Consider the following 25696-nt stretch of genomic DNA (forward strand, 5'->3'; position numbering starts at 1 on the left):
ACAGCTTTGGCAATTGGCTTTAATTTTTTTGTGAAATCTGTCGTAGCTGTTGTAAGGCAAGTGCATCATGAGCTGGAAGAACTGTGGGAGGATGCTCTTACCTGCCATGCCTTTGTATGTTAAACAGAGCTCACTGGCTGCTGTGCAGTTACACTGCCCGAACCCCAAAGATATTACAGAATTGAACAGGGGAGAACACCTATAGGTTATCTCTTTTTTTATAAAGTACTTTTTTTTGAGGTAAAAAAAAGCTTTGGTATAAAACAGCTTTTCAAATACAGCAGTTGTTTACTTGCTGTGTCAGCAATGTGTCTGAAAGAAAAGGCATGCTCCGTAACCTACATTTCAAAGGTCACAGTGCTACTGCTCCAGACTTCTGAAAATCACAGTTCGAGCCAGCATCATGGCTGGTTTGAAGATTTGGTCTGTTTTGCTGGTTATACTACACCAATTCTGTCAAAGGTGTATCACAAGTGGAATTTCAACACATGTTGAAATAGGTAAGACGTTCAGAATGAGTTTTTGTGTCTTTTGAGTTGCTTGGGAAGAGAAGCAAATTCAGATTTGGCTGGAAAGCAAAGGGAGGAAATAATGTTAAAGTAATGAGCATTCTACGTCATTTAAAAAAAGTGTGAATAACACATAGGATAGATGAATAGTTTGGTTTTGGAGTTTGAAACTTTACTGGTTTTATAAGCAAAATGCTTGAATTGATTTGGTTACATATTTTTCCGTCTTCTAAAACACAGGCATTATGTAACTGGAATGTTTGTGTCTGTGTCGCAGACAGGGTTTGGTTTGGAGAAAGAAGAGGAATACTTTATGCAATTTATGGGATTGTTATATTTAACCTAGAGAGTAACACAGGTCATTTATGGTAGCTCTGTTTTCAAATCACTGTGTATTAATTTTGCTATGCCTGCATAAAATAGATAAATTGCTATAATGTGTTTATGACTAACATCATAAAAATTTTGTTCTGTGTCTTTTTCTGGTAGGTTGCTATCTGTAGTCTGAACAGCCTAGATTTGTAGAGAATGAAGGAGAGAACTGAGTGAACATCGAAGTGGGGAAATACTTCTGTTTTGAATTTCTTGTTTGCATGTGTTATTTTTAAAATCTGGTTTCTGCTGTAGTTCTTGCAAGAACACTCCTGAGTAGTGTGAGGTTATTCTGAAACGTTTACTCATAATAAATTGACAGTTTTAATTGTTTGTTCTTCTGTTTCTGATTCTAAATCCATTGCTTAAACAGATAGTAAAACGTATGATGTTGTCTCTATTCAGGTAATCTTCTCAGTCAGACCTTAACTACTGAATATGTGGAACTTAGAACAAGTTAAAGGCTGGGATTATTCTTGGCATTTATTTGAGACGGAGAGTATGTTCCCTTAAGGAGTGCTGTAGCCATGGTCAACACCCTGCAACCATCTGCTTTTCCTAATGTTATGTCAAGAAACCCATAGTCATGGTAGGAGAAGTCACACTGCCTGAAGTTAGGCAAGTGCATACATCTTTGCAAGCTTGGGACTCTAACTACTGAGGATTTTTTATTTACTAATTTACTTCTGACAACTTGAAATAACAGATTTGGCAGAATAGAGTGTATTTGCAGGAAGACTACAAAGAGAAACAAGAGTTTATGGATCTGTCCCAAAGCAGTCATTTTTTTCTAATCAAGGAAGTATATTGCAGAAAACGTGCATTTATATAATTAAAAGGTCTTTGTTGTCTGAGGAGTAGTGTGTACACTGAACTATTGGATCATAGTTTACAACAAATTTTGCCCATTTGTCTGAAAATGACATTAAACTGAGTTCAGCTCTGATGTTGCTAAAATCAGTGTTTTTATTAAGGTGAAAATAAAAGTCCATGGTGATAAGATACTGAAAGTTATTGACCAAGCCAAACACTCAGTATTCCAGGAAAAAAAAAACAACCCAAACTGTAGAGGAACTCCTCTGACTCAAAACCAGCACCAAAGTCTATCCTGGACAGACTTCTGAAAGTACTGTTAAAGCGGTGAAAAGCTCTGCCTGTTCAGAATGTTGATCATGTTCGGTGTGCTCAACAGTGCTGTGCCATGTCCTACTTGCCATGGCCTTGTTGCTGGAGGCAGGTCTGAGCGGGGAGGCTCTTCGCCCCCAGGGGCTCCCGTCAGACCTGTGGGGCTCTGTGGAACTGTGGGGATCCATCACAAAATTCGTTGCAAAGGTGAACTTGTAGGACCTGGGCCCACATGAGTAATGAGAGAAGTCAGGGGGGACAGGAGACAGGAAAAGCAAACTGCCAAGCTGAAAGTCTCCCGCACTGGAAATAGAGATGTGTGTTGAAAAGGCTAAACCTTAAAACTATAGACTTTTTATTATTATTATTTTTAAGCTATTCCTGTTTTGGTGCAAGATTGGTCCTTAAGGTATCTTAACATATTTTATAAGGGTGGTTTAAATCGGTGGGTAAAATTCAAAGTGAAAGATCATTCAAATTCACACTGTTTTGTCTGAGAGAGGATTTTTGTCTGAGAGTGGGGGTTTTTTTGTGATGTCGTAAGGATCAATTAAATTTAGCATATTCTGGGTTATCTTTATCAGTCTTGGTTTCTAAATAGCTTTAAGTGAGGAGTAAAACTTGGTGTGGAAAGGCAAGATGATAACCCATGCATGCAGTTTCAACCAAATAGTTTTAGAGGCAATATTGGGTATTTTTAGAATAGTGTTACTAGATTATCTAACATTAATTAGAAGGAGACTTCATTAAAGAAAAGTGATGCCCATTTTTTCCATTCTCTTTGGCAGCAAGAATGTCTGCCTATTCAGTGACAAATAGTATTATTTACCTTGCTGGCTTCAGATTTTTGAGGTTTTCATACTTGTTAAAAATTAATCAAGCTGTTAAACATCTGCATTGATTCCTGAGGTACCTTTTTCAATGATAATGGCAACAGTGAAACTGAAATGCAATTCACCTTGGGTCCTTTACAGCTGGAGTTTTATGATCCGTACTCTATATGTGCTGGGTGAGATCTGTGTCAGTTCACTGTTGTAGCTCAGTTCTGCACATGGGGATTTCCTTTTCCCTGCGATTAAGCACTTTCAGCTTTGTTCGTCAGCTCGGGAGCTGGAGGCTAGAGAGTGACTGATAAGACCGGGTCTCATCAGTCCAGATGTGCCACAGAAACTGCATTTCCTTATTAGCTCCCTAGGTGAGAAAACACACGCTCTCACACGTACAGCATTTTCTGAGAAGTCATGTTTCATGCACCTCTGCCACTTGGCTTAGATACAGCGATGCAGCATATTCTGTTTTTGATAAAGTTTCTAACAAAATGTGAGTCTGGCCACAGTACCTATGAATCAATACTTCAATATGTTGTTTTTCAGCACATAGAGCTCTGGAATTTTTCACTAAGCGTGATGGGAGTGTTAATTATAGACAGGTAGGAAGCATATTATTGCTTAATTGTGTATGCCTTTCTTCTGAGTGTTTTTCTGTCTGTCATCTTGCCTTTCTTTTCTTTATTATTTATTCTCAGTAATATGTGTGTAACTATTGTGGCTAGACTGTATTTTTACCTTGTTTTGTTGAAAATAATTTGACTCCTGAGTACTATTGCATATATGTAGTAATTATAATAATGTGTGTATACTGTGTGTGGTTTCTTGCATTTTTTCGCATCATCTTAAGTCATACCTTCCGTGGGTAGTTGTATTAGAATCAGTAGAGCATTTTTGGAAAGGAGATTTAGTACACATAAGGATAGCAAAATGACAGCAAGGGTTTGAATTTAGTCCACCACATATATCACTTAACCAATTTCTCCTTGGTGCAAATAGCTTTTTCTTTTGTGGGCTGTATCCAGCAGAGCACCATAAGCACGTGAACAGTTTTCATAAACACATGAACATGACACATATGTGTTTTGTGTTTAAAACATTTTTAATATCCTTTAGCACAATGTAAAGACCACCATTTTATACAATTTTATCGAAGTAAGAGATCATTCAAGGGAAGTATTCACATTGTCCACTGCAGACAGCTATGCTGTGATTCAGAGGATGGAAGACAGCAGACTAGGCTTTGTGTCTTAGTCCAAGAAGAGGAGAGCGCCTTCAGAAGGTGACTTCACCAGTACCTAAGTTAGATCATATGAATACTTTCCTAAATGGCCTTTCAAATTACAGTGGGTACTGATTAGCTTAGTTTTGCTTACAAGTATTTTGGCAAGGAGGTAAGTGAGGTGGGATGATGGGGGATGGTGATGGCACTGAAATAACGTATTTTACCAAGATGATAGTTGTATCTTGCTGGATATTTAAGTTTTGTCTTCAGTATTGGCAGTGACCTGTGGGTTTGTGCTCTGCAGTAGCATTCTCATTCCTTTTTTCCTCATCCTTTTCCCAGTTATTACTAAACCACCAAGATGCATTTCAGGCTGGGAGCATTTATCCTGATGCCTTTTATCCTTCAATCTGCAAAAGTGGTAAGAAAAGCTTTATAAGTCCGATATTGTAACAACTGTATTTTTATGTGAAAATCCTACAGAATTTAGCAGGGTTGTAAATAGTTATGTTGTAAGAAATGAACTATGGCCAAAAATGCATTCCTGCAAAAACATCCACCCACTTCTGTTAGTACTTTGAGCCTTTCTGTAGAACTATATAAGAAAACAATACATTTGAAAATGTTTTAAGAACATAACTTTTGGGTAAATTTACCTATTTAATGTGTAGGGCAATTTGATAGAAGGATGCTGTTTGACTAAATTAGGTCAGATGACTGAGTACTACCTTGGGAAGAAATTGAGAAGGCAAAATGCTCTTTTTTCTAATTCTTAGGGAAAGCCTAGAGCTAACTTCTGTATTAGGAAGTATTAGTTTCTGTCAGATCAGTCACCAAGATGATAGAAGAATACAAAAAGCTCACAAAAACAAAATAGCATAGGACTTGTGGGGGCTGGGGGGGAAGTGTAACATCCCAGTTTAAAGCCTTTCTTTTACAGACTGCTGTCTTTTGCCTTTTCCTGTTTGAAATTAATGTCAGTCTCAGTTTTGGTGCTTGCAGATCCAAAGACTGCACTACAAAATTAGCACCCTGTTGCAGTGGCTGTAAAGAGTGTCTTGACTTGCAGCTGGTCCCCTGATTTTTCAACTCTGGTAGGTCAGCTCTTGATCATAATCAGCTTCTCCAGCAACACCGGAGCTATAAAACAGCCAGCTAGGGCTTGGTCAGGATATTTGCTACTAAAGTGGTAAATCTGGATAGTGAACAATTAGAAAATGGGACAAAGACAGGCTGTCCTCCAACAAACAAGCTATTAGGACTTTCAGGCAGATACCAGAGACAAGGCAGTGATACGTAGCTTGTGTGAGGCTATCTGGCCAATTGATTGCTGAGATCTTACTGAAAGTCTAAAGTCTGGGAGGTTCTTTATTTCAGTGTGTCATGCAAATTCAGATCCATTAAATTCAAAGTGTTCTTAGGATCTTTGTTTGATTTGCCTCATCTTTTACATGTTTTTCAGTTGAGTGGCAGTGCCTTCACTTATCTCAGTATTTGGTTTTCCTGCCTCAAACTGCAAAATCCTTGTTTGTCTTTCCAAGGACGCTTTCCCCATCTTTTCTCATTGTCTGTTCTACTTGGAGTCTTAAATCACACAGTGGCAGCTAGACTTCTGATTGTTTCTCAGTCACACGTTGTTGATGCTGACTGTTGTTTATGCCACCTACAGGCTGCTTGGTTTATATCCTGATAGGCAGGTTGCCCTGTCCAGGTTGCCTAACAGGGGATTTTCTCTGTTGTTATGTAGCGGTGCTCATTTCACATCCAGATTGCCCCTCTGCTCTGGCATTTAATACTGGTTTTGTTTCCTGTCATTCACCAGGTCCCTGTTCCTGATCTTCTGCCTGGCTCTAACATCTTACCCCGAACTTCAGTCTTGCTTGCCTTGTTTTCAGGACTGATGTTCTCCTGCGATTTCTTCAATTACTGCCTTAACTTGGTTATTTCTATCTACCTCGTCTTTCTCTTCTGACAGTTTTGACTTCTGCCTTATACGAGGCCAGTGATCAAACCCTCTCTATCTGCAGCCTCTAGCTCACATTCCTTCACTAAAGTTGGGGTCCATCTTGCCTTGTTTTGTACTTGGGCCACTTGTCAGCAGTTGTCTTAGTCTATGTGGAAGAAATAGATACCTCTACCAATCTGAGCCATTTTAACTGTGTGCCTCTAGATGAAGAACAAAGCTATCCAGACTGCCTTTCCAGGCAGGAGACAAACTTGGGTGTAGAATTCTACTCTGTGAATACTAAATTTTGGTCTAGCAAATCCCATCCTTATGTTATCTAGTTCAGCTGCACTATAAAATGTCAAGAGGCCAAGGAGGTGACTGAATCACCCACAAGGTCTGCTCTCTCAGTTTCAGCATTTAATATACCTTGATATTCTGCAGTTTCACAGTTCTTTCTGAACAAACATGTACTCTTCCTCCAAGTGTATTGATGGTCCAAACAATCTTATCTGCTGCTTACCTTCTTGCCCCTTAGAGAATTTAATAGTGTGCTGCTTGGTCTCATCATGTCAGCATCACTCTGCCCTCAGCTCTATGTAGGTACACAGAAATTTTTAGGCAAGGTCACTGTTAGACCCTACATCATCTCTTCTGCATAAATCCAAGTGACAGTAATAATTGATGCTTCAAAGGAAAACCTGATTTTTCCTGCTTTCCTCTTCCTTTTTTCTGCTCATACACTGACTGTTTCTTGGCAAGTTTGCCATTCTGTTGAAAGTGATGATGATGATGACATAGCCTTCCTTTGCCTTGTGGAAGCTGATACCTGTCCCAAAGCATGGTATTTTGAGTTGGCTGCCATGCCCATCAACTTTTCTGCCATATGATTTGATGCATTCATTTAGTTAACAGCTTCTCTGTCAGCTCTCTCTATCCTCGCTGCTTGGGAGGCAGTTTTTCATTGTACTGTACCTATTCATAGGCACAGAGAAAGGGAGCAAGCACAAAATTTTCAGATGCTTCAAACTAAAATGTAGAAGGTAAATCTAGTATCTCTCTTGATAGTATAAATCATATAAAAATACATCTCATCTGGTTCTTCTCATATAAGTGGATGGCAAAATGTATCATCTGTATGATATAAAATTGAACATAAGTCTATGTTTTTTTAAATGGAAAGTAAAACCCCTCACCCCAAATGATAGATCAAATACTGATATAATTTTATTGCAATAGGTATATTCCATGATGTGTCTGAAGATACTCACTGGTCACCATTTCTTAATGCAAGTATTCACTACATCAGAAGGAATTATCCTCAGCCATGGGAGGAGGTAAGAAAATTTCATTAGCTTTTGACTTTACTTTCTACTGTTTTCTTCACCTTCATTTGTTGCTGCAATTTCATCCTTTGGGAAATATTAATATTATTAAAAAATACATGTTTTTAAATTAAAGTCTCTGCTGATAGAGGAATATTTGAAATCCTGTTTTCATATTTACCAGATGAAAAAGTTATGGGTTCCATATAAAATCTATCAGTTATCTCCAGTGTGGTCTGGTGCTTATGATATATTTCATAGGTCCAAACTTTCAAATGTGATTGGTGGTCTTGCATTATTGTCAGATCTGGTTGAGTGTTTGCCATTTGAAAATTAAGTGTCTTTTAGATCAAGGAATGAGTGGTCAACACTTTGTCATGCTAAGTTCTTGTATTTTAAGGGTTTCTTACCTATATCCCTGTATAATGCACTAACATAAAATGCTCACCTCTTCTTAAAGACAGGACTAAAATTGCTGACATTACTACAAGTGGATTGTTGTTGTATAGGCTACAAAGAAGCTGGTGGCTTTCCTGTTTGGAATTGCCTCACATATGGTAGCAGACGTTAGCTGGCATAGCCTGGGCATCGACCAAGGATTTCTAAAGGCCATGGGAGAAGTAAGCCTGTATTATTATATTTATTGATATAACTGGATTTATTGGAATTGATAGCTTAGCTTTGGACTCTGGTGGGGAGGGAAGAGAGAAGCTGGAGCCCTGTTTCAGGAAGATTTTCAGAGAGATGTAATGTCACAAACTCCATAAGAACAAAATTGATCAGGTTTGGGACCTGTAAACTTCAGGGCTGGTTGGACAATTTGCTTCTGTTCATATGTTTGCATGGAAGGATAAGTAAAATCAACAGACAGTTCTCTTGTTTTTCTCTTTCTCCAGATTGATTTTCATGGTTCATACTCAGAAGCTCACAATGTTGGTGATTTTGGTAATGTTTCTGTTGGCTAATCATAGATCCTTCTATGGGAATAACTAGTCCCCTTCAAAACCACAGTGGGTGATTCTGGGTCTTACCCTGTGCCATGCAGGAGCCAAGAATGAGTCTCATGAACACTGTATTCTCACCCTTCCCCCATAGCTGGCAAAGCCCTGCTATCTCCGTCCTCATGCTCCGTGTTTCACCAGATGAGATAGGGCATATGGACACTTGTATTAAAGCCAAAACAGAGGCTGAAGGATGCTAAACTTTAAATGGAGTCACTACTGTGATTTTAAATTCTACATTATTACTATTCTCTGGAAGTATAAAATATGCAGCATACATAAATGGTTCACCTGAAAGTATTCTAAGTATGCATCTGGAGGATCTACCATCTAAACATAGCATAGCCATACATAGCTTCATATGTGCTTTTATCCATGATAGATACTTAATGGATTTGGTTTGTTGGGCTTTTTTTTTTTTTTTTTTTTTCATTCTTCCGTCTGCAGGAGGAGATGTACTCAGTCAGTTTGAGCTGGATTTCAGTTATCTGGCATCGAATTGGTAAGATAATGAGGTTACCTTCTTTAACAATTATTTCTGCTTACTCTGTATACTCATTGTGTTTTAACAAAATGCTGTCCTCCTTTATCTTTCTTTCAAAAGAAACCCTTGCGGCTACTGGAATTTTTCTGAGTTTGGTATTCCTTGTATGCAAGCTTACTGTTCCCTGGCATGAAAATCTGGAAGGACAGAAGGAAAAAGAGTTTTACATATAGGACCACAGCAAGAAAGATTAAATTATTTATCTCTGAGGGGAATTGTAAATAATTATATATCAAATAATCAATGAAAAGGGTTTGCTGGACTCTCCCTGCAATTAGTTAAATAATTAAATAAATCTCACTTAGATTTCCATTTAAAGTTTGGAAGTTGAGGATGTTTATGGTTATAGATGCTGTGGAATTCAGACAGGTTTTTAAAGTATAAAAAGAAGCAGCAGTTTTATATATACACAATTTTTTTCTCACAGTTTTTAACTGAAATAAAAAACTCACTTTTTTTTTTTTGCATCAGCAGTAGGTCATTTGAGTTTTGTTTAAGTAGGATGTAGTTCATCTAGGTGTAGAAGGCACAGTTCATTAATAAAACTCTGGCACAGCTGTGGGAAATGTCTGTTTGGCTAGGAGTAGATTTGGCACAGCGGAGAGTTAGAGGATATCCTCCAAGATTATGTGATCACCAAGCCAAGGAACCATGTAGGGAGTGTGGAAACTCTACATGGAGTAGCCATAGGGGAGTGGTTCTACAGGTTTCTGAGTTTGAACGTAAACAGGAGGAGAGTGTTGTGCAGAGTAACTGCACCTGCAATCTTGGTCTTTCTGGCATTTGTAAATCTTCATGACTTTCTGTAGTCTCTTGAAATGTAGAATATTTTAAAGCAGGCTACTGTTATTACAAAAACTGTAATCTTTTATCGGGTGATGTGGAAGAATTGTTACAATGCTTTCGTCTTGTTTTTAGGTATGTACCTGTCAAAGACCTAGCAGCTATCTATAAGGAGTTTTATGGAAGAGAGATCATAACTGAAAGCACAATTACTGACTGTACTTACCTGCTGTTTCTCGAACTGTAAGTTGATTAGCTTTGTCTGGGTTTTCATGAGTCAAACACATGTAGGAAAATTATGATAATCCGATTTGAAATGCTCGCTCAGAATTTATGCACTGAGGACAGCAATATAGACTCACTACTAGATCTCAAGATCATAAAATACCTGAATTTTTTTAATGGCTAGAATACAAATTTGGACTGCTTAATAGCTGTTAAATTAATTATTACACCACAGATTCAGCATCTTAGCTATTTAACACATTTATGCATTTAATGTATTTATGCCTATTTATGTGAGGACAGCTCACAGGCATGTTAGCAATATAATTTTCATGTACTGACAGAGTAGTGTACATACCTAAGTAGATGGCTTACCTACACTTTAGGTAGATCCTTTCAAGTCCAAGAATAATTCAGAAGAGGCTTTGATACCTGGCAATGTCTACTTTTGAATATCCTAAACAGCCTAGCTGTATCCGTTATTTCAGTTAATTACCAGGAGTCATGCAGCATTTACAAACGCTGTGAAGATCTCCAAATTAAGTGCAGCAATAAAGTTAAGAACATTACTTCTCACATTACGGCTTTTAAAAATATATTAACAGCCAGCAAGGAAATGTAATGACTTGTATAGTGTTTACTATACAGAAGCCTTTAAAAGAACTGTTTAAATAATTAAATATTATTAAGTAAAGCAAATTTATTTCTGAAGATTTTTTTTTTTCAGGCATGGAGAAAGGCTTGCTGTTGCCAAGGTTGGTCTTCTGTTTTCTTTATAAAAATGAACACATAGCATGAAGACAGTGTAATCCCTCTTACTAATCATGTTGCTTGTCTCTCAGCTTTTTCCAACGTATGCTAGCAAATCTCCATTTCTGGTGGAGAAGTTCCACGAGTATTTCCTTGGAGGAGTGGATGACATGGCATTCTGGACAAACAATATTTTTGAGCTGACGAGCCATATGCTAGAGAATGGAACCAGGTATAGCTGTGTTTCCTGCCATATGAAAAGCATTAGTCAAGTTCTGACACCCATTTTGTTCTTCTGAAGGCAGGTTCTTTCCTAGAAGAAGTGCTGAGGTTTAAATCCTCACTTGGACAAAGGGATTTCTGTGGTTGTCTTTTACCTGGATGCACAGGATTACGTAGGCCTTGAGCTTGCATTTGTTACATGTTCACAATCCTTTTCACAGGCAAGGCTCTGGCATGCCCAGCTGATACTCAACAGGGAAAATTTGGGGCATTCTTTAAGACATACTCAAGGGCCTGCTTAAATGTTGCATAGCCATGCCCTGAGGTTCTGCCTGGCCTGGCAGTTTGAGCTGTGGCAGCACCTTCTGGCTACTGTCATCAGCCAGCAAAGATGTCCCTTCCTAGGGGAGGGCAGATACTGCCTTCAGACACTGAAGGCAGATAGGATTAGAAAGAGTAAGAGTATATATTCTGGTGTTGGAAGCTCAGGCTTGTACTCAGAATATCATATTTTTTTATAGAAGTTCTGGGCCTGTACTGCTCTAAGTGTAACCTTACTGTAAATAACTTTATAAGACCAACAGTGGTAATTAATCCATCAATTTATATGGAAAATATCACTGCAGCTATTTTGGGAAATGATGTTTGAAATACAATATGGCATAATCTGTTGTGTTCTTTGTTCCAGAATGGCACTTTCATTAAAAGTGCTTTAAATTATTAGAATTAACAGGACATGTTACAGTAAGTTTCCTTGAAGAGTTGTATGTGAGATTCATGTAGAACCTAATCAAGGTCACTAACTATCAAAGGGGTTTATCAGGATTATAATGATTCTCTGATTTTGAATAAACAGGGTTTCTTGAGAAAATTGATGAGGATAAAAGTTGTATTTTGAGTTTCACTTCCATTTCTGGAAAATCCTTAAAATGCATTCTGCATTTATTTCTTTTTGTTTACATTTGCATGTATTTCTTTAGTGGCTGCTTCCTGCCTGAGAACCCTCTGTTCATAAACTGCACAAGGGAGCACAAGGACAGCTATGTGTAAGTATAGCTCTGAAGGTTCAGAGATTTACTGATGAGAGTCCTCTACTAATGAGGACAGTGAGTTACTGAAAATTAGAGATATTTTGGTTTATCTTCTTGTGTGTGAATTTGAGAGTCTCTTAACATGAATAAATAAGCTTCATATAGGGCAACTGTGCAGAACCTGGGTGAGATTTTTACCTTCCAGCCTAAGGACAAGAATACTTACCTAGCACCTGAAGTGCTAAGTCTTCACACTTTATTTGCTTGTCACTCTTTGTTCTGCTAATCATGAAACTACTGATTCATGTTTACCCTAACCATAGCTAAATTCTGTCCTGATTTATGTACAGAAGTATGGAATTCAGCTGTTCGGAGCACAAGTGTATGTATTGCTCTAACAAACATCTCAAGAGAAACCAGCATAATTGGTATCTCTTGAGAACTCCATTTATGTATGGGAGAAATGGCCACCTGATTGCATGCAATATGATTGCATCTCCTAGCTTTGTCATAAAATACTCAAGTCATTAATTCAGTTATATTAATTGTTGCTACTGCCTTCTGTATTTTAGCAGAAAAAAGCAATCAAAAAATGAACGTCAGAAGAATACAACTTCTTTGCTTACAAAAACACTTGAAAAGAATATAAATTATACAGAGAGAGGAGTTCACTTCAGCATACAGTCTTGGGCAACAGTAAGTGAGAAGTGACAGATGTGTCAGGTCAAATTCAGCTCTGTATAAAATTGTTTTAATTTCCATCTGAGATGCCGTGAGATGGAGCAGGGTCTCTGGATGTTAACAGTAGCCTTCACTTCACGGGGATTCCAGCAGCCATTATTAATCTGTATATTTATATGTACATTGTAAATATTCAATTTTTACACCTTGCTCATTGCAAAGTGAAGTTAGAATATATCTTGCAGTGCCAAAAAAGGCAAAATATATCTTTAGTACTTACACGTTAGTATTTACATCTTACAGAATCATATGATCGCTTTTTGGGGTTAAGAAGTCCCAACAAAGCATAGCAGTGAGCAATTAGCAGTGCTGCATTTAGAGCATACAGATTTCTGTCTCTTTCTGAAATGATGCTTATGAGCTGAGTCAGAGTCCACTTAGATCAATGTGGTGATATCCACTGTTGGTGGCTTGGTTTGGAGGTGCTCCATAATGTTCTAGTTTCAGCCTGTGTTTTAACCGTTCTTGTGTGTCTCTATTATTTTTATTACAGAATTCCCTCCACTTGATAAACCGTGCTTTTGCAACCAGTGTCTGGACAGCGTTAGCAGCTACACATCAAAAATCTTCTAAGTACATCTCCAAGCCAGCAGCTTCGTATTTTCTGACCTCACCCTATGCTAGACTTGGGTGGTTGGTAATTTTTTTTCTTCCTACCTCCCTCTTAATTTCTGAAAATTTTGAGTACCCACCAAAATATTGATGTTTAGTCTTTGGATGCTCTTTAAAGGTGACAGTCCAAATCAATTAGTGGTACAAATCTGGCTGAATGGTTTATATTGACTGGCTGGAACAAGAAGTTAACCCGTGAAACCTTTCTTTCAGATGTTATCATAAACCTCTTTGTGTTGGTACTGAATAAAACTGTATCAAGAACAAAATTTCCATTCAGATGTGAATTCTAGTCAGATAACCTCTTTCTTTGGAAGGGTTGTCTTGTAATTTTTTTTTTTTTTTTTTTACATTCTGTCCTTAGTGAAGGAGCTCAGTGCTCTGTGTGTGATCAAGCTCAGAATGGAAGGAACCAAAATTAGAAACAGCATTGGCTCTTGTTTTGAACAGTATAGGAACATTGTTACCCTTTTTTGGTTATTTGTTGATGTTTGCGCAGAATCAGTTGTCTGTCCCAAACTGATCACTGATAGAGCCTAGCGAGTGTTCTTGGAAACACTACAACACTAGTAGGGAATTCAAAGATAGATCCAGGACAGAGGAGAGGCATATTCTCTCTCCTTGCCAGAGACGTTCTAGCTTTACCTGCAACAGGGAAGACTAATGAAATAAACTTGCATTGCTGCTCATCTTGTTCTATTTATTCTGACTCAAAAATTGAAGATTCAATTCTTGAGTTTAATTTACACCAGCCCAATGAACAGTAGTTAGTTCTTTTCTCTCCACGATCCCTCCCTAAACTCCAACATGTGACTGAGACCTGTGATCTCTTTGCTTATCTACTGTTAAGTCCATTGATTAAGTCAGAGGTTCAGTTAAAAAGATACTTAATTTCATCTTTTGTATTCTGTGTCATATGCAAGCAGCCCTTTTTCATGCTCCCTCCTCTGATTGCTTTCAGGTGCCTTGTGTCGGTAAGTAAAAAGCAGTTCCTACAGATCTCAGCTGCATTAGTGGAAGGTGAATCTTCAAGGCTGTTTTTATTTGATTCAAGAAAACAAAAATCAATTATATAATATGAAAAATGCTGTACAGATTTTTACAAAAGTAGATGGGAAAAGACAGATCTTGTTTTACCTGAAAGAAGTAAAAATAATAATTTTCTGCTAATGTTGTGGTAGCCTGGCAGCTAATGCTATGATTTTGTTGACTCCCTTGCTGTACAGGGCAATGATCTCAGCTGACCTAAACCAGGATGGATATGAAGATCTGGTGGTTGGAGCACCAGGGTACAGCACACTCGGCCGTGTTCAGATAGGACAGGTGTATGTGGTCTATGGCAACCAGTCAGGTTTGCCACCAGAGGACATGGATCTAGATGAGAAAGCTGACCAAGTACTGCAGGGTCATCAGGTGAGGGGTCAAGTCAGATATTTGTCACTTAAAACTTTTTGCCTGAAAAGGTGGTAAGAAAAGATCATAAGCTTAACATCAATGGTGTACTAGTCTCAGAAGAGGAAATAGCAAAGCAGCATGATATTGTGTTCAGTTATCTTCTATTTTAACACCTCCAGATCCTCAAACAGAACAGTTGACTCTGAGGTTAGTGTATTATTATGGCAGTTATTACTTGGGAGAACAGTGATACTAAGAAAATCTTAAGAATTGTTGGGACAGATTTTTGTCATCTCTGTTACCAGTTCTCCCATTTCCAGTGCTGTGATTGCAAACGTGCATTAGGTTTTGATGGTTTTGTCTTTAAAAATTCTGTAATTTTCATGAGAGCAATCCCTCTTCTTCTAGCCTTCAGGAAGATTTGGTTCTGCCTTGGCAGTCCTGGACTTCAATGAGGATGGAATGCCAGATCTGGCAATTGGAGCACCTTCTGTGGGATCTCAGTTTCTTACTTACAAAGTAAGCCACACACATGGCTTTGTTGGGGTTTTTTCCCTCCAAACAGAACATTTTTATTGATACATATTTTTTGAACAGTGAAACAAGAGAGAGAATTTCTTTTGTTGCTCAAGGTCACGTGATTTAAACATGTTAAAGGTTTAAAGGTTATAAACCTTTGTGGGTATTTTGACTAGAGCAATGACAGCTATCTGTATTTCTCTTTCAGTGGCTTTTATGCACATAAGAAATCCAAGTCAAATTGCAACTTTGCAGTACGGATGTGCTGGAAATGTAAGGAGCCATTCATGAAATACAAGTGTACCCTTTTTATTTAGGAACAGAGAGTCTGGAACAGACCTCATGGGTCAGTGAGCTTTGTCATCTGCTGTCACAGGCCAACAGATGATTTCTAAAATGAGATAAGAACACAGACACACTTGCTAAAGTAATCAAGTTACAGAGGCTTAATGACTTGCAGCCTACCAGATAAGCATATGTAATGGTCCCTCATGAACTGAGAGGCAAAATATTTTGGTTTAAACCGCATTCATTAAGCTTAAAAGTCTTCAGAATTTCAGTTACTAACTTAGCTGCCTAAATAGGAATTTAAATGCTTTTATGTAAACCCACTAGCTTGGAAAATTGCATGCATCTGTTGTGCCTGGCACCGTGTGCCATTGCATTAAATAATAATTAACAAAATTTGAGCCACCTGAATGTGTGTGTAACGAATGTAATATACAGTATCCTGTCCTTGCTCCTTACCCATAATATGATGAAAATGTACTTCTCTCTCCTTCTTTAGTTTGTTGCCTGGTTATGGCAGTACCCATTATAGCATGGGTATTCTTAGTTTTGGGGTGGAAAAGACAGTATAATGAGAAGGCTCTGTTAGAAAAAATGTAGTTGTATTAATAGCCGTTGCAGAACTGTTTCACTCCCTGTGCTTTGTCTTGGATTTCATACTTGGTGCTGACATGCAGATGCTCTCATGCTGTGTTTGTTTTTCCCGCTGTTTAGGGTGCTGTGTATGTCTATTTTGGCACTGAGGGAAGAGGCGTGGCATCTCAACCAAACGTTACCATAACTTGTCAGGTATATTGATCAGGCTAACATAGGGCTATGCAAGCAGGAGGTGAGATAAAGGGCAAAGGGGCTTGTGGATTTAAAAAGAGAACGTTAAAATCAAACTTCTAATTGCAAATGAATTTAGACTGATGGGGATGGTGCCAGAAGGTTGGTTGTATGTGGGAAAGATACTTGTACTGCAGTGCAGGGGAGGCAGCAGGGTGAACAGAAAGATGCATAGCCCTCAAAAAAACCCCAAAGAAAACAAAATTGAAGGCAGGGAGTCAGAGTGTAATTTGATCAGAAGCAGACAAAGTTAGCTCTTTAGAAGTAAGTTGCTCTGTTTTGTTACAGAATTGGTGGTTTCAGTTCCATTTCAGGCTTAAACTAACTGTTTATTGCAGTATTCCTACTGTAATCTTGGTTGGTCCCTCCTGGCAGCTGATGTTGATGGGGATGGAAATGCTGATCTCGTTGTGGGCTCTCCATATGCACCTGCTGGTGGGCAGCAGAGAGGATTTGTGGTTGCATTTTACTCTTATTTCAACAGGAGTGGCCAAGGTAATATTTAATGAGTAAATTAATCTATTCATATTTTATGTGACTGTTCATTTGCTCCTAATTAATCATGGGATAATTCAGGTTGGAAAGGATCTCAGGAGGTGTCTAGTCCCGCTTCCTACTCAATAAGGGGACAGCTATGAAATCAGACCAGACTGCTCAGGGCTTTATCCAGTCAAGTCTCAAAAACCTCCAATGATAGAGATTGCTTGGCTGTCCTAATGGGGAAAAAATGTCTTGTTACAGCCGGTATGAACCTCCCTTGTTTCAGTTTATGCTCACCGTGTATTGTCCACCTCCATGCATAGTGAAGTCAGAGGTACACAAGGCATTAAGTACCCCAGTACACTGGGAAGAGCCTGGCTCTATCTCCTTGTTAACCTTCTCATAGGTACTGGCAGGCTGCTGTTAAGTCTGCTCAAAACCTTCTCTTCTCGAGTCTGCCTAAGTCCTGTCCCTCAGTCTCTCCTTACAGTGCAAGTGCTCCAACTATCTTTGTGGCCCTTTATTAAATTTGCTCCAGTTTATCAACATCTTCCATGTTTTGTAGGGTCCAAAACCAAACAATGTATTATAGGTGTGGTCGAGGGGTGAGTAGAGGGGGAGTAATCACTTCTCTCAATCTCTTTGCCATGCTTCTGCTTATATAGCCTGGGATGCTGTTGGCCATCTCTACTATCAGAGCTTCATGCTCAGCCCTCTGCCCACCAGCATCTCCAGGACCTTTTCCACACAGCTGGTTCCCAGCCAGTCTGTCCCCAGCCTGTATCTCTGCAAGGGCATCTCCTTTCCCAGGGACAGGTCTTTGCATTTGTCTTAGATGAATTTTGTGAGGTTCCTGTCAGCCTGTTCCTCCACTCTGTCTGGGTTGCTCTGAATGGTGGCAGTGCCTTCAAGTGATAGCCCCCCGCAATCTCCTGTCATCTGCCAACTTCATGAAAGGGCATGTTGTTGCCTTCTGCAGATCATTTACAAAAGTGTTTAACAGGATGACCCTAAAGATAGATCCCTGAAGGCACTCCACTTATCACAGGCATTCAGAGTATAACCCACTAACCGCTGTCCTGTGAGGGTGATCATCTCAACCAGATTTTTCCATCTGGTTGTCCACCCATTTAGACTGCAGGGTCCAAGCTTGGATACAAGAACGCTGTGGGAGACAGTGTTGAAAGCCTTGCTAAAGCAATGGATTCAACTGTGTATTGGTGATACCAGGGCAGACTCAGCGGTCTTCCTTGGAAATTTGCAAATGTACCTCAAAAGATAAATTTTTATCATTCTGTATGCTCCTTCATGTGGCTAAAGAGGAATGCTACAAGTGAATACAGCTAACGAGTAGAGGTGAGGAGGATTGTTTTCAACGAGGGAGGAAAGGCCACATATAGAGCTAAATAAAGTTAATAGGGGTTGGGCAGGATATGCAGGTATTCAGAGCTTCATCAGAATCATGTAACTGAGATTTGCAATAACGCTTAATTTTTGTAGCTTATTCTACTTCATGTAAAATTAGAAACCACACGGAAAATGGTTTTCAAAACACTGCTGACTGACACTTTTGCAAAACCAAAACACAGAACGAATTATTTGAATTAAAGCCAGAATTCTTTGAAGCTTCCCTGCCCACAACTCTTGAAGAATTACAAGTTCTGATAAACAGTTTCAATATTGTCCTATCCCTAAGAAGGAGTCACTAGTTTAAGCATTCATGTACTTCGTGTAGGCTATTGCAAGGATTTACAAGCAGGCTGTGTTGAATAAAGGCTTTCACCAGCCAGTACCATTGTAGACTGTGCAAGCAAAGTTAACATAATAAATAACTGGTGCCATATCATAGACGGTGTAACTTTGCTAATAGAAACTTCTTGTCATAGGATGAATCAGTGGAGGATGGCTAAGAGATTTTTCTGTGCTGGGGTACACCAAGATTTAATTAATATTTTTCTGGTCTGTCAGGACTTCTGTCAGTAGAAGATGCCAACTGGATGGTAAAGGGGGAAGAAAACTATGCTTGGTTTGGATTTTCACTTGACAGCTGCCAGCTGGAGAACGTAACATTGCTGCTGATTGGTAGCCCTACGTGGAAGAGTTGTGCTGGGTGTGTTGTATATGGCAGCTTGCTCATCCCTCCATTCTGCCCTACTTCTACAGCAGTTAAGATTTGTAATAGATTAGACTTCCAGCTTTTCAGGAAGTTTCCTCTTTGTCCTGCTTAGAACATTTTATTAAATTCATATTTTTATGTCTTCATCCTTCCTCATGAAGGGGGGGTGGATATCTTTAGACCCCTTATAGAGAGGATCTTTGTTATTTAGAGACACTTAAGAATTCGTTGGGTTTTCTTTGGAAGGGGGAGAGGGAGCACAAAAATGCTAACAGGTAAGCATGCCTAAAATAATCCTATAGATAGAACTTTGGGATTTTAAAAAGCAAACTGAACACAAAAATATATGGGGTGATAAAGAAGTGGATAGACAGACCAGGTCTGTGCCCTAAATGTCTCGTAACTAGTTAGAGTAAGCATGGGAATTACTAAAGTAGATTTTTAGAATTTGGCAGCCACTGTTGCTCCAAACAAAAAGGGGAAAATATTTTAAACAAAGCAATCCTAGCTGAAAGTACAAAAATACATTGTTACATACAAATATATTTTGAATTGTAATTCAAGCTGCAATCGCTTCTCATCGTCTGCCAGACAGAGTGTTGGGAAGGTGTATGGTTATAACCTACCAAGCACAAAGCGCTGGTTTGCAGTAACTGGAGACAAGGTAGGGCTCCTTCTATAGTATGTGACCTTGTGAATAATTTGAACTAATGGGATAGTCTGTAGAAATGACAGAGGTCTTTTAAAAATCTAACAGGTGATGGGCAGAATGGGTTTGTCTCTGGCCAGTGGTGTGATGTCTGTGGCTGGGATCATAAGGACAGTTTTGGTGGTGGGTGCGCCTACTGCAGGTATGTCCTTCTGAAAATGGGAAACCATTTCTGCGTTGGGACATTTGTTTCTATATGGCTGGAGGATAGATACAAAATTAAAAGTTAGAAAAGGGACCTTTTAATTGCCATGTAATTTAAAAAAAAAAATCACTGTAATCTACAAGTGTAGATGTAACCTGTAGATTCCTCACTTCAGTGGGTTTTTTCCTTCCTTAAAATTAGTTTAGCAGCATTATTACCTTGCATTATTTATGTAGCACTGATTTGCTAGTAGACTTCCTATTTCTTGTAATCAAAACAACACAGTATTTTGTCCTTACTCTGGCAGTAGGTAGTAAAGAATTAGGAAAGTCAAAATGTAGAACTGTAACTTGAATGCATTTTCCCCCTGCTACTGTTGCCAGGAGATTGTTTCTATGCTAATTAGTGTTAATGCCATATAATGTAAATTATATTGATTTCATCCATGTTATGTAATGCCAGTATTATCTGCTGTCAGTGTGTTGCAAGTATTAAACCTAAGTTCCTATGTCTGGTGCTCACCTTCTGTTACTTCTGTGTTTTTTCCAGATAGCCTGTCTCGGATTTCATTTATATCTTCAGTGCTGCACCAGGCTGGACTGGCTCTGGTATACGATCTGACAGACAGCACCAAGCCTTCTTTACTCAGCACATTCAGTGGGGACCGGAGGTTTTCACGCTTCGGAGGAGATGTATACTTGAGTGACCTGGATAACGATGGACTAGGTAAAGCTTGATGAATCTAGATCAAAGGTGCAATGTTTTACTTTAGCCAGTGGCAAAACTGGTCATCTACATATTTATACAAGCGCTAAATACATTCTGCTTCCTCAACTAACTTGTACAAGTATTCCGCCGTGCCTTGTGGGGAGGCATCTCTAAAATCCCAAGCAACTTAGTGAGAAATTGAAACATTTTATCTGTCATCATTAATAGGAGTCATGGCACCTAGAGGTATGTAATGCCAACTCTCTCGTGTTTTGATTTAGCATTATTTCACTTTTGATGTCTTATGCCATCCTTGTAATATTTGCAGATGAAATGCTTGTGACATCCCCACTGCGAACTAACGATATCACCACAATACTGTTTGGTGGGGCAGCTGGCCGTGTTTACATTTACAATGGAAAGCAGGCATCCTCAGGGAATGTGACAGGCCACTGCAAATCATGGATATCTCCCTGTCCTGAGGACTGGGTAAGAAAACATAAAAGTGAAATCAGGACATGAGGTCATAATGACACATTAATTACATCCAGTGCAAATATCTGGTCCGTTCTGACTTGGTTTCAGAAAACAGAAGGTTACTTATGTTTCTGAATCTGTGTGATTTGGCTCCTCTTGTTTGTTCTTGAATTACTTTGCTGTTTAGGAGCCAGGGTTACTGCACTGGTCTTCTACTCTCCTAGTGTGGTTCACGCTACTGACTTTTTATTTTCTTTTTTTTTTTTTTCCTTCTTTTTCTTCAGGCACAATATGTCCTGATTTCTCCTGAGGTAAGTAACCAGAAAACAAACTACTGAGAGAAACGAAAAAGTCCCACTTTAAAAAAACTAACAGTATTATAACAAGCAAACTTATTTTACAGGAACTATCAAGATTTGGGAGTGCTGTTATCACTGTGAAATCTGAACAAAAGGTGAGAAAAATTACTGTTGTCAGCTGCTTCGTAACATCTTTCTACCTCACTTGTTTATAATAGCCAACACCTCACGTGTATCTTACTCCTTTGCAGAAATCTTAAGTGCTTTACATAGTTAATCAAGTTTTCATTTAAGTCACGCTCTGAGCTGATAATTAAAACCATTTTATAGGTGGACGACCTATGGAGTTATCAAAATTTTGGCACATGACACCTGAATTGAAAGAGACCACCTTAAAACAGCCTGAGATGCAAACTACTAAGGAGTTTGCCAAAAGGTTGCATAGTGCATAGAGTGCCAACTGGCTTTACTGTTCATGCCAACGTGTATGCAAAGTGGATACTCAGCTATGGGAAAACCAGGCACCGAACCACCTCTCTCATTTCGTATTTACAGGCTCGTTGTCCTGTCTGTCACTTGCAGTGAATGCTGTTCACATGTCAAGTATTTCCAAGCTTAGAGAGGCCCAGTTCTTACCTGAATGATTTGGACGTGTTTGTGTACCTGTTTCTCTTTGTTTCCCTCAGGTGCCCGTTATTTTTACCAGAAGTCAATCCCTATGTTTGTATGGTGCACTAAGGAACCCTTTTTTTTTTCCCAGCTTGAAGGTTACTTAGTGCTTGTTCAGCTGAGGGGAGTCCAATGTTCTGCACACTGACAAAACCAGTGTGAAAACTGAGGTTCTCCGAGTACTGAGAAAGCCTCAGTACTAGGCTGAGGAGGTGTGCAACTGGTCTTCAACAAATGGTGTTTAACTTTTTGCTGTTGAAACATGCATTGGAGAAACACCTGGAGAAGCAAATGCTTCTAAACTAGGCTAGGGTGCATAATCCAACACCTGAAACAAAGGCATCGCTGATGGTTTCTGCATGAGTCTGTTCTCCAAGCAGTTGTGTTCCTTTGCTATGGCACCAATCCAGTCCACACTCCAGATTCATCTATATGGATATTACCCCTGAGAAATAGTTTACATTGGCAAGAGAGTTGACTGGTTCCAGCTTCTTCCAGTTCCCCAAATGAAATAGTCTCGTTTGCCAAATTGTTTTGTTAACTGCTGTTCTGATGAGGTGGGTTGCTCTCTCGTATCGCATTTCTGTATGACACGACATGACATGGACAAAAATCTGGTTTCCATTAGGGAAGATTAAGGCAATCATACACCTGCAGTTACATTTTGCTAACCTTTGTTCTGTGTCTCTGCAGAAAGAAGTCATAGTGGCAGCAGAGAGAAGTTCGGCGAAAGCTCGACTTGGTGGAAGGCTTTTTGTCTACTCGCTCTAAAAGTTCATGGTAGCCTTTAAGACCAGATATAGATGTCCCAGATCAGGTCCTAGACAGTATTAAGGGAGGGAAGGATGGTCACTGTTTTTAAGTGAAGGGGAATAAGAGCATTCATGGTAGTTTAACTTACAAACCAACCAGAACTGTCAGTCATGTAAAAGCACAAATTAATTCTATTATGAGCAGTAGCATCACTTAACCTAGAACAAGCAAGCTAGCCTGAAATGCTTTTAGAGGCTGAAATGAGCAGAAGGCTTGATTTTGGTAGTAATATTTGGCTTTAGAAGGAACGTTCAGTGGTCACCACCTTTTACTGGTCAGACTTGAGTATTATTCTTGACAAAACCAGGGAAGAATAGCATATAATTTACAATTTCTTGTATACAGTTATACAAACAAGGATTCCAAATAAGTTTTAGGAAATGCTTTTTCTTTCACACGTCTGGCTGAGACTGTTCTTGACACTGTTTCTTTGCATCTCCATGTAAAATTCCATGACCATGGTAACTCAGAATTGTTAACAGCTTTTATTTTTAACAGTAGCCTTCATCTAATTAACTAATGATGCAGGTTTAATGGAGTGTGCATCAATTATGTATTAAACAACTTGAGCAGCAAGATGTGATGCTATTATTACCAACACTAGTCTGTAGACACATACATGTGTATCTATTTTCTCTCTCCTGCCTCCTTCACAAACATAAAGCATTACTTTTATTTCAAATAACGCAAGTCAGTGGAATAGCAACTCCAACATGACACACCTCAACTTACCTTCTTAGGAATTGTCTCTCTCAAGGGAGGTTGTTTTGTTTACAAAAAAAACCCACCCAAAACGGGGAAACAATGCAACAAAAAAAGGCAAGGTGAACATTAGCTTGATGTGTAATTCATTCCGATATCTGTTTTGGGGACTTTACTTGCCCACATAGCAGAACGCTTTTTAAAAAAAAAAGTTTGCAATCTGAAATTTATGAAAGAAGTAACTGGATGGGACGGGGAGCACAGTACTTTACTTACCTTACAAATCTGTGAACTGTGGTGTGAGGCAAAACAAGCAGTGTACTTATAAGGGCAGAACAAAGAGAGTTTTCCTTTCTAAATGAAAATTGAAGCCAGTATGTTCTGTAGCAATTCCATGCTGAACATACAGCCCCCAATGGCTTTGTTTTTTTCTATGCATGATCTCAGAGTAATTTTATTGCACCTGAATGCATTTTGATTACTTGAATTATAAGAAAATCATTTGCCTATGTCTGTAGAGAGGAAGACAGTCCTGTAAAAGATGTGTCTTTCTCTCAGTGCTTTTATTGTGCTTTCAGTCAGTTATGTACAGAAAAAGGAGTCAATACAGTTCACAGAAACCTTTCTGCACAAAAGACAGAGCTTGGAAAGCTTATGTGAAAGCTTCCCAAACAGCTGCACCAACACGTCAGTCCTGGCCTAACACAATGACAGCATGGCTGAAAACATCAGCATCCTTGTCCCTTCATGCACTGGGCTTTCCTGGGGTTTATCATCCAAGGTATGAGCCATTGTTTTTTCCACTGGATTGCTCAGTTCAGAGTTTTTTTTCATGTCTCTACCTGCTAAGCAAAAAAGGCTGCAAAAAAATTCAGATTAAAAAAACCCTCAAAACCATTACAAACTCCATTAATTTTCTCACCTTCTCATAGCTTTCATATCTGTAGTTGAAGTCACATACAGAGCAAGAACAACTGTGTGAAAATAATTACATACAACCTATTCAACCAAACTAGGATGACAGGCTTGCATAATTCTAGTTTCTGTATCTTTTTATTTCCATTTTTAACTCGTTAGTCCCAAGTAAAAATGTTCACAGCTACAGTATTGTCTTTTCAACCCCGGCCCGTACAGTGATTTATCTGGTGGCACCTAAAGAGCTATTCAATTTATGTTACAGAGAGGTTAAAAAAACCCAAAGGAAAACTAGACAGTTTGTGACCCAATTTAGAAGGGTTTCATGCTCCCTCTACCGCCTCAGAGAAACCAGTGGAGATCTATGCCCTCAGAGGTCAGAGAGAAGTCCTAAGGAAAAAACACAACTAGCAGGCCAAAGAATTTTACTCCTTCCTTCAGTCCATCGCAGGACAATGGGCTTCCACACCCTTCACTAATCCGGCCACTTACCGTGGTGCAGGCTAGTCCACAGTTTGTCTTTTCTTCTTGTGGAGAAGAGAGAGAAAGCAGAGCCCAGCTTAAAAGAAACCAACGGGTCTGTTGATTTTTACCAGCATTTGAATCAGTCCATGTGACAACACCAGGAGTTGATAAACTGCAGCTGTATCAGTGCGTGTGGAAATGGTGGCAGATGGCAAGCAGAAGCGCGCATTATCAATAGGGCCACGTTTCCCGTTACTAAAACTGCGTACGTGTTGGGCGTATGTGTAAGTTAATTGTTACGGGATACCCAAAATAAGCAGCCACATTTCAAAACCTGTTGTTGCTCACTTAAAATGAGCAAAACTGTTATTTCTGGTTACTGCCAATTTAGAGGTGATGCTTCACAAGAGATGCAGGCATGCTTTTTGCTTTGGAAAATCTGTTCTTTGCAATTAGATAAGAGACTTAAAAAAAATCCATTAAAAAGGCCACTTTTGGGGTTGACTTTCTGACATTTGAAGTCAGATTCCTAAACCTGCAGCTCAGAACCAGCATTACTGATGAATGCTGACCACTGTCATCCTTTAAGCTGCAAATACTATTCTCTTTAAGAAAGGCCATTATGTGAAGAAGTATTTGAAACGCTTGAAATGAGAATTCCCCAAAAATACGTACATGTATGTAATACAGAAAGCTAGTGGAACACATGTGGGGTGGAGGTGAGGCTACTGTGGAAAGCATGTCGCTGTTTTCCCCTATGTTTCTCTCCTTTTGTGTGTGAGCATTAAAGTCTCACCATAGATTTTTGGCACAAAATATATATTAAATTAGCAAGTTTAGAAATTGAAGTTTTCAGTAAGGAAGAACAAATGCAAGAAAAGCATCCAAAGTCCCCCCTGTAACAACAAAAGTCTCTTCACTCCTGCATTTC

General features: G+C 39.0%; 1 protein-coding gene across 1 annotated transcript; it reads left to right on the forward strand.

Moving 5' to 3' along the window:
- The first annotated feature begins 403 nt into the window (after positions 1 to 403).
- Positions 404 to 22641, forward strand: GPLD1 (glycosylphosphatidylinositol specific phospholipase D1). Its single transcript, XM_010283566.1, has 25 exons — positions 404 to 500; positions 3380 to 3435; positions 4401 to 4479; positions 7243 to 7340; positions 7838 to 7948; positions 8225 to 8273; positions 8777 to 8831; positions 9792 to 9899; positions 10609 to 10636; positions 10724 to 10863; positions 11834 to 11899; positions 12460 to 12580; positions 13119 to 13258; positions 14464 to 14650; positions 15041 to 15151; positions 16154 to 16228; positions 16606 to 16762; positions 18716 to 18857; positions 19428 to 19527; positions 19621 to 19714; positions 20267 to 20443; positions 20754 to 20914; positions 21187 to 21213; positions 21306 to 21356; positions 22564 to 22641. Exons 1-25 carry the CDS (start codon positions 404 to 406, stop codon positions 22639 to 22641), a joined length of 2508 nt encoding a protein of 835 aa, XP_010281868.1.
- The last annotated feature ends 3055 nt before the right edge of the window (positions 22642 to 25696 follow it).

Source organism: Phaethon lepturus, unplaced genomic scaffold (genome assembly GCF_000687285.1).
Source record: "Phaethon lepturus isolate BGI_N335 unplaced genomic scaffold, ASM68728v1 scaffold1123, whole genome shotgun sequence".
Lineage (NCBI taxonomy): Eukaryota > Metazoa > Chordata > Aves > Phaethontiformes > Phaethontidae > Phaethon > Phaethon lepturus.

Bases quoted from the DNA above. Each gene is read 5' to 3' on its own strand.
- GPLD1 (XM_010283566.1), top strand. From the start codon at position 404: ATGGCTGGTTTGAAGATTTGGTCTGTTTTGCTGGTTATACTACACCAA. The intron at 9,900-10,608 runs GTAAGTTGATTA...TTTTTTTTTCAG, and splicing joins TACCTGCTGTTTCTCGAACT to GCATGGAGAAAGGCTTGCTG. The intron at 13,259-14,463 runs GTTGGTAATTTT...CTTGCTGTACAG, and splicing joins CCCTATGCTAGACTTGGGTG to GGCAATGATCTCAGCTGACC.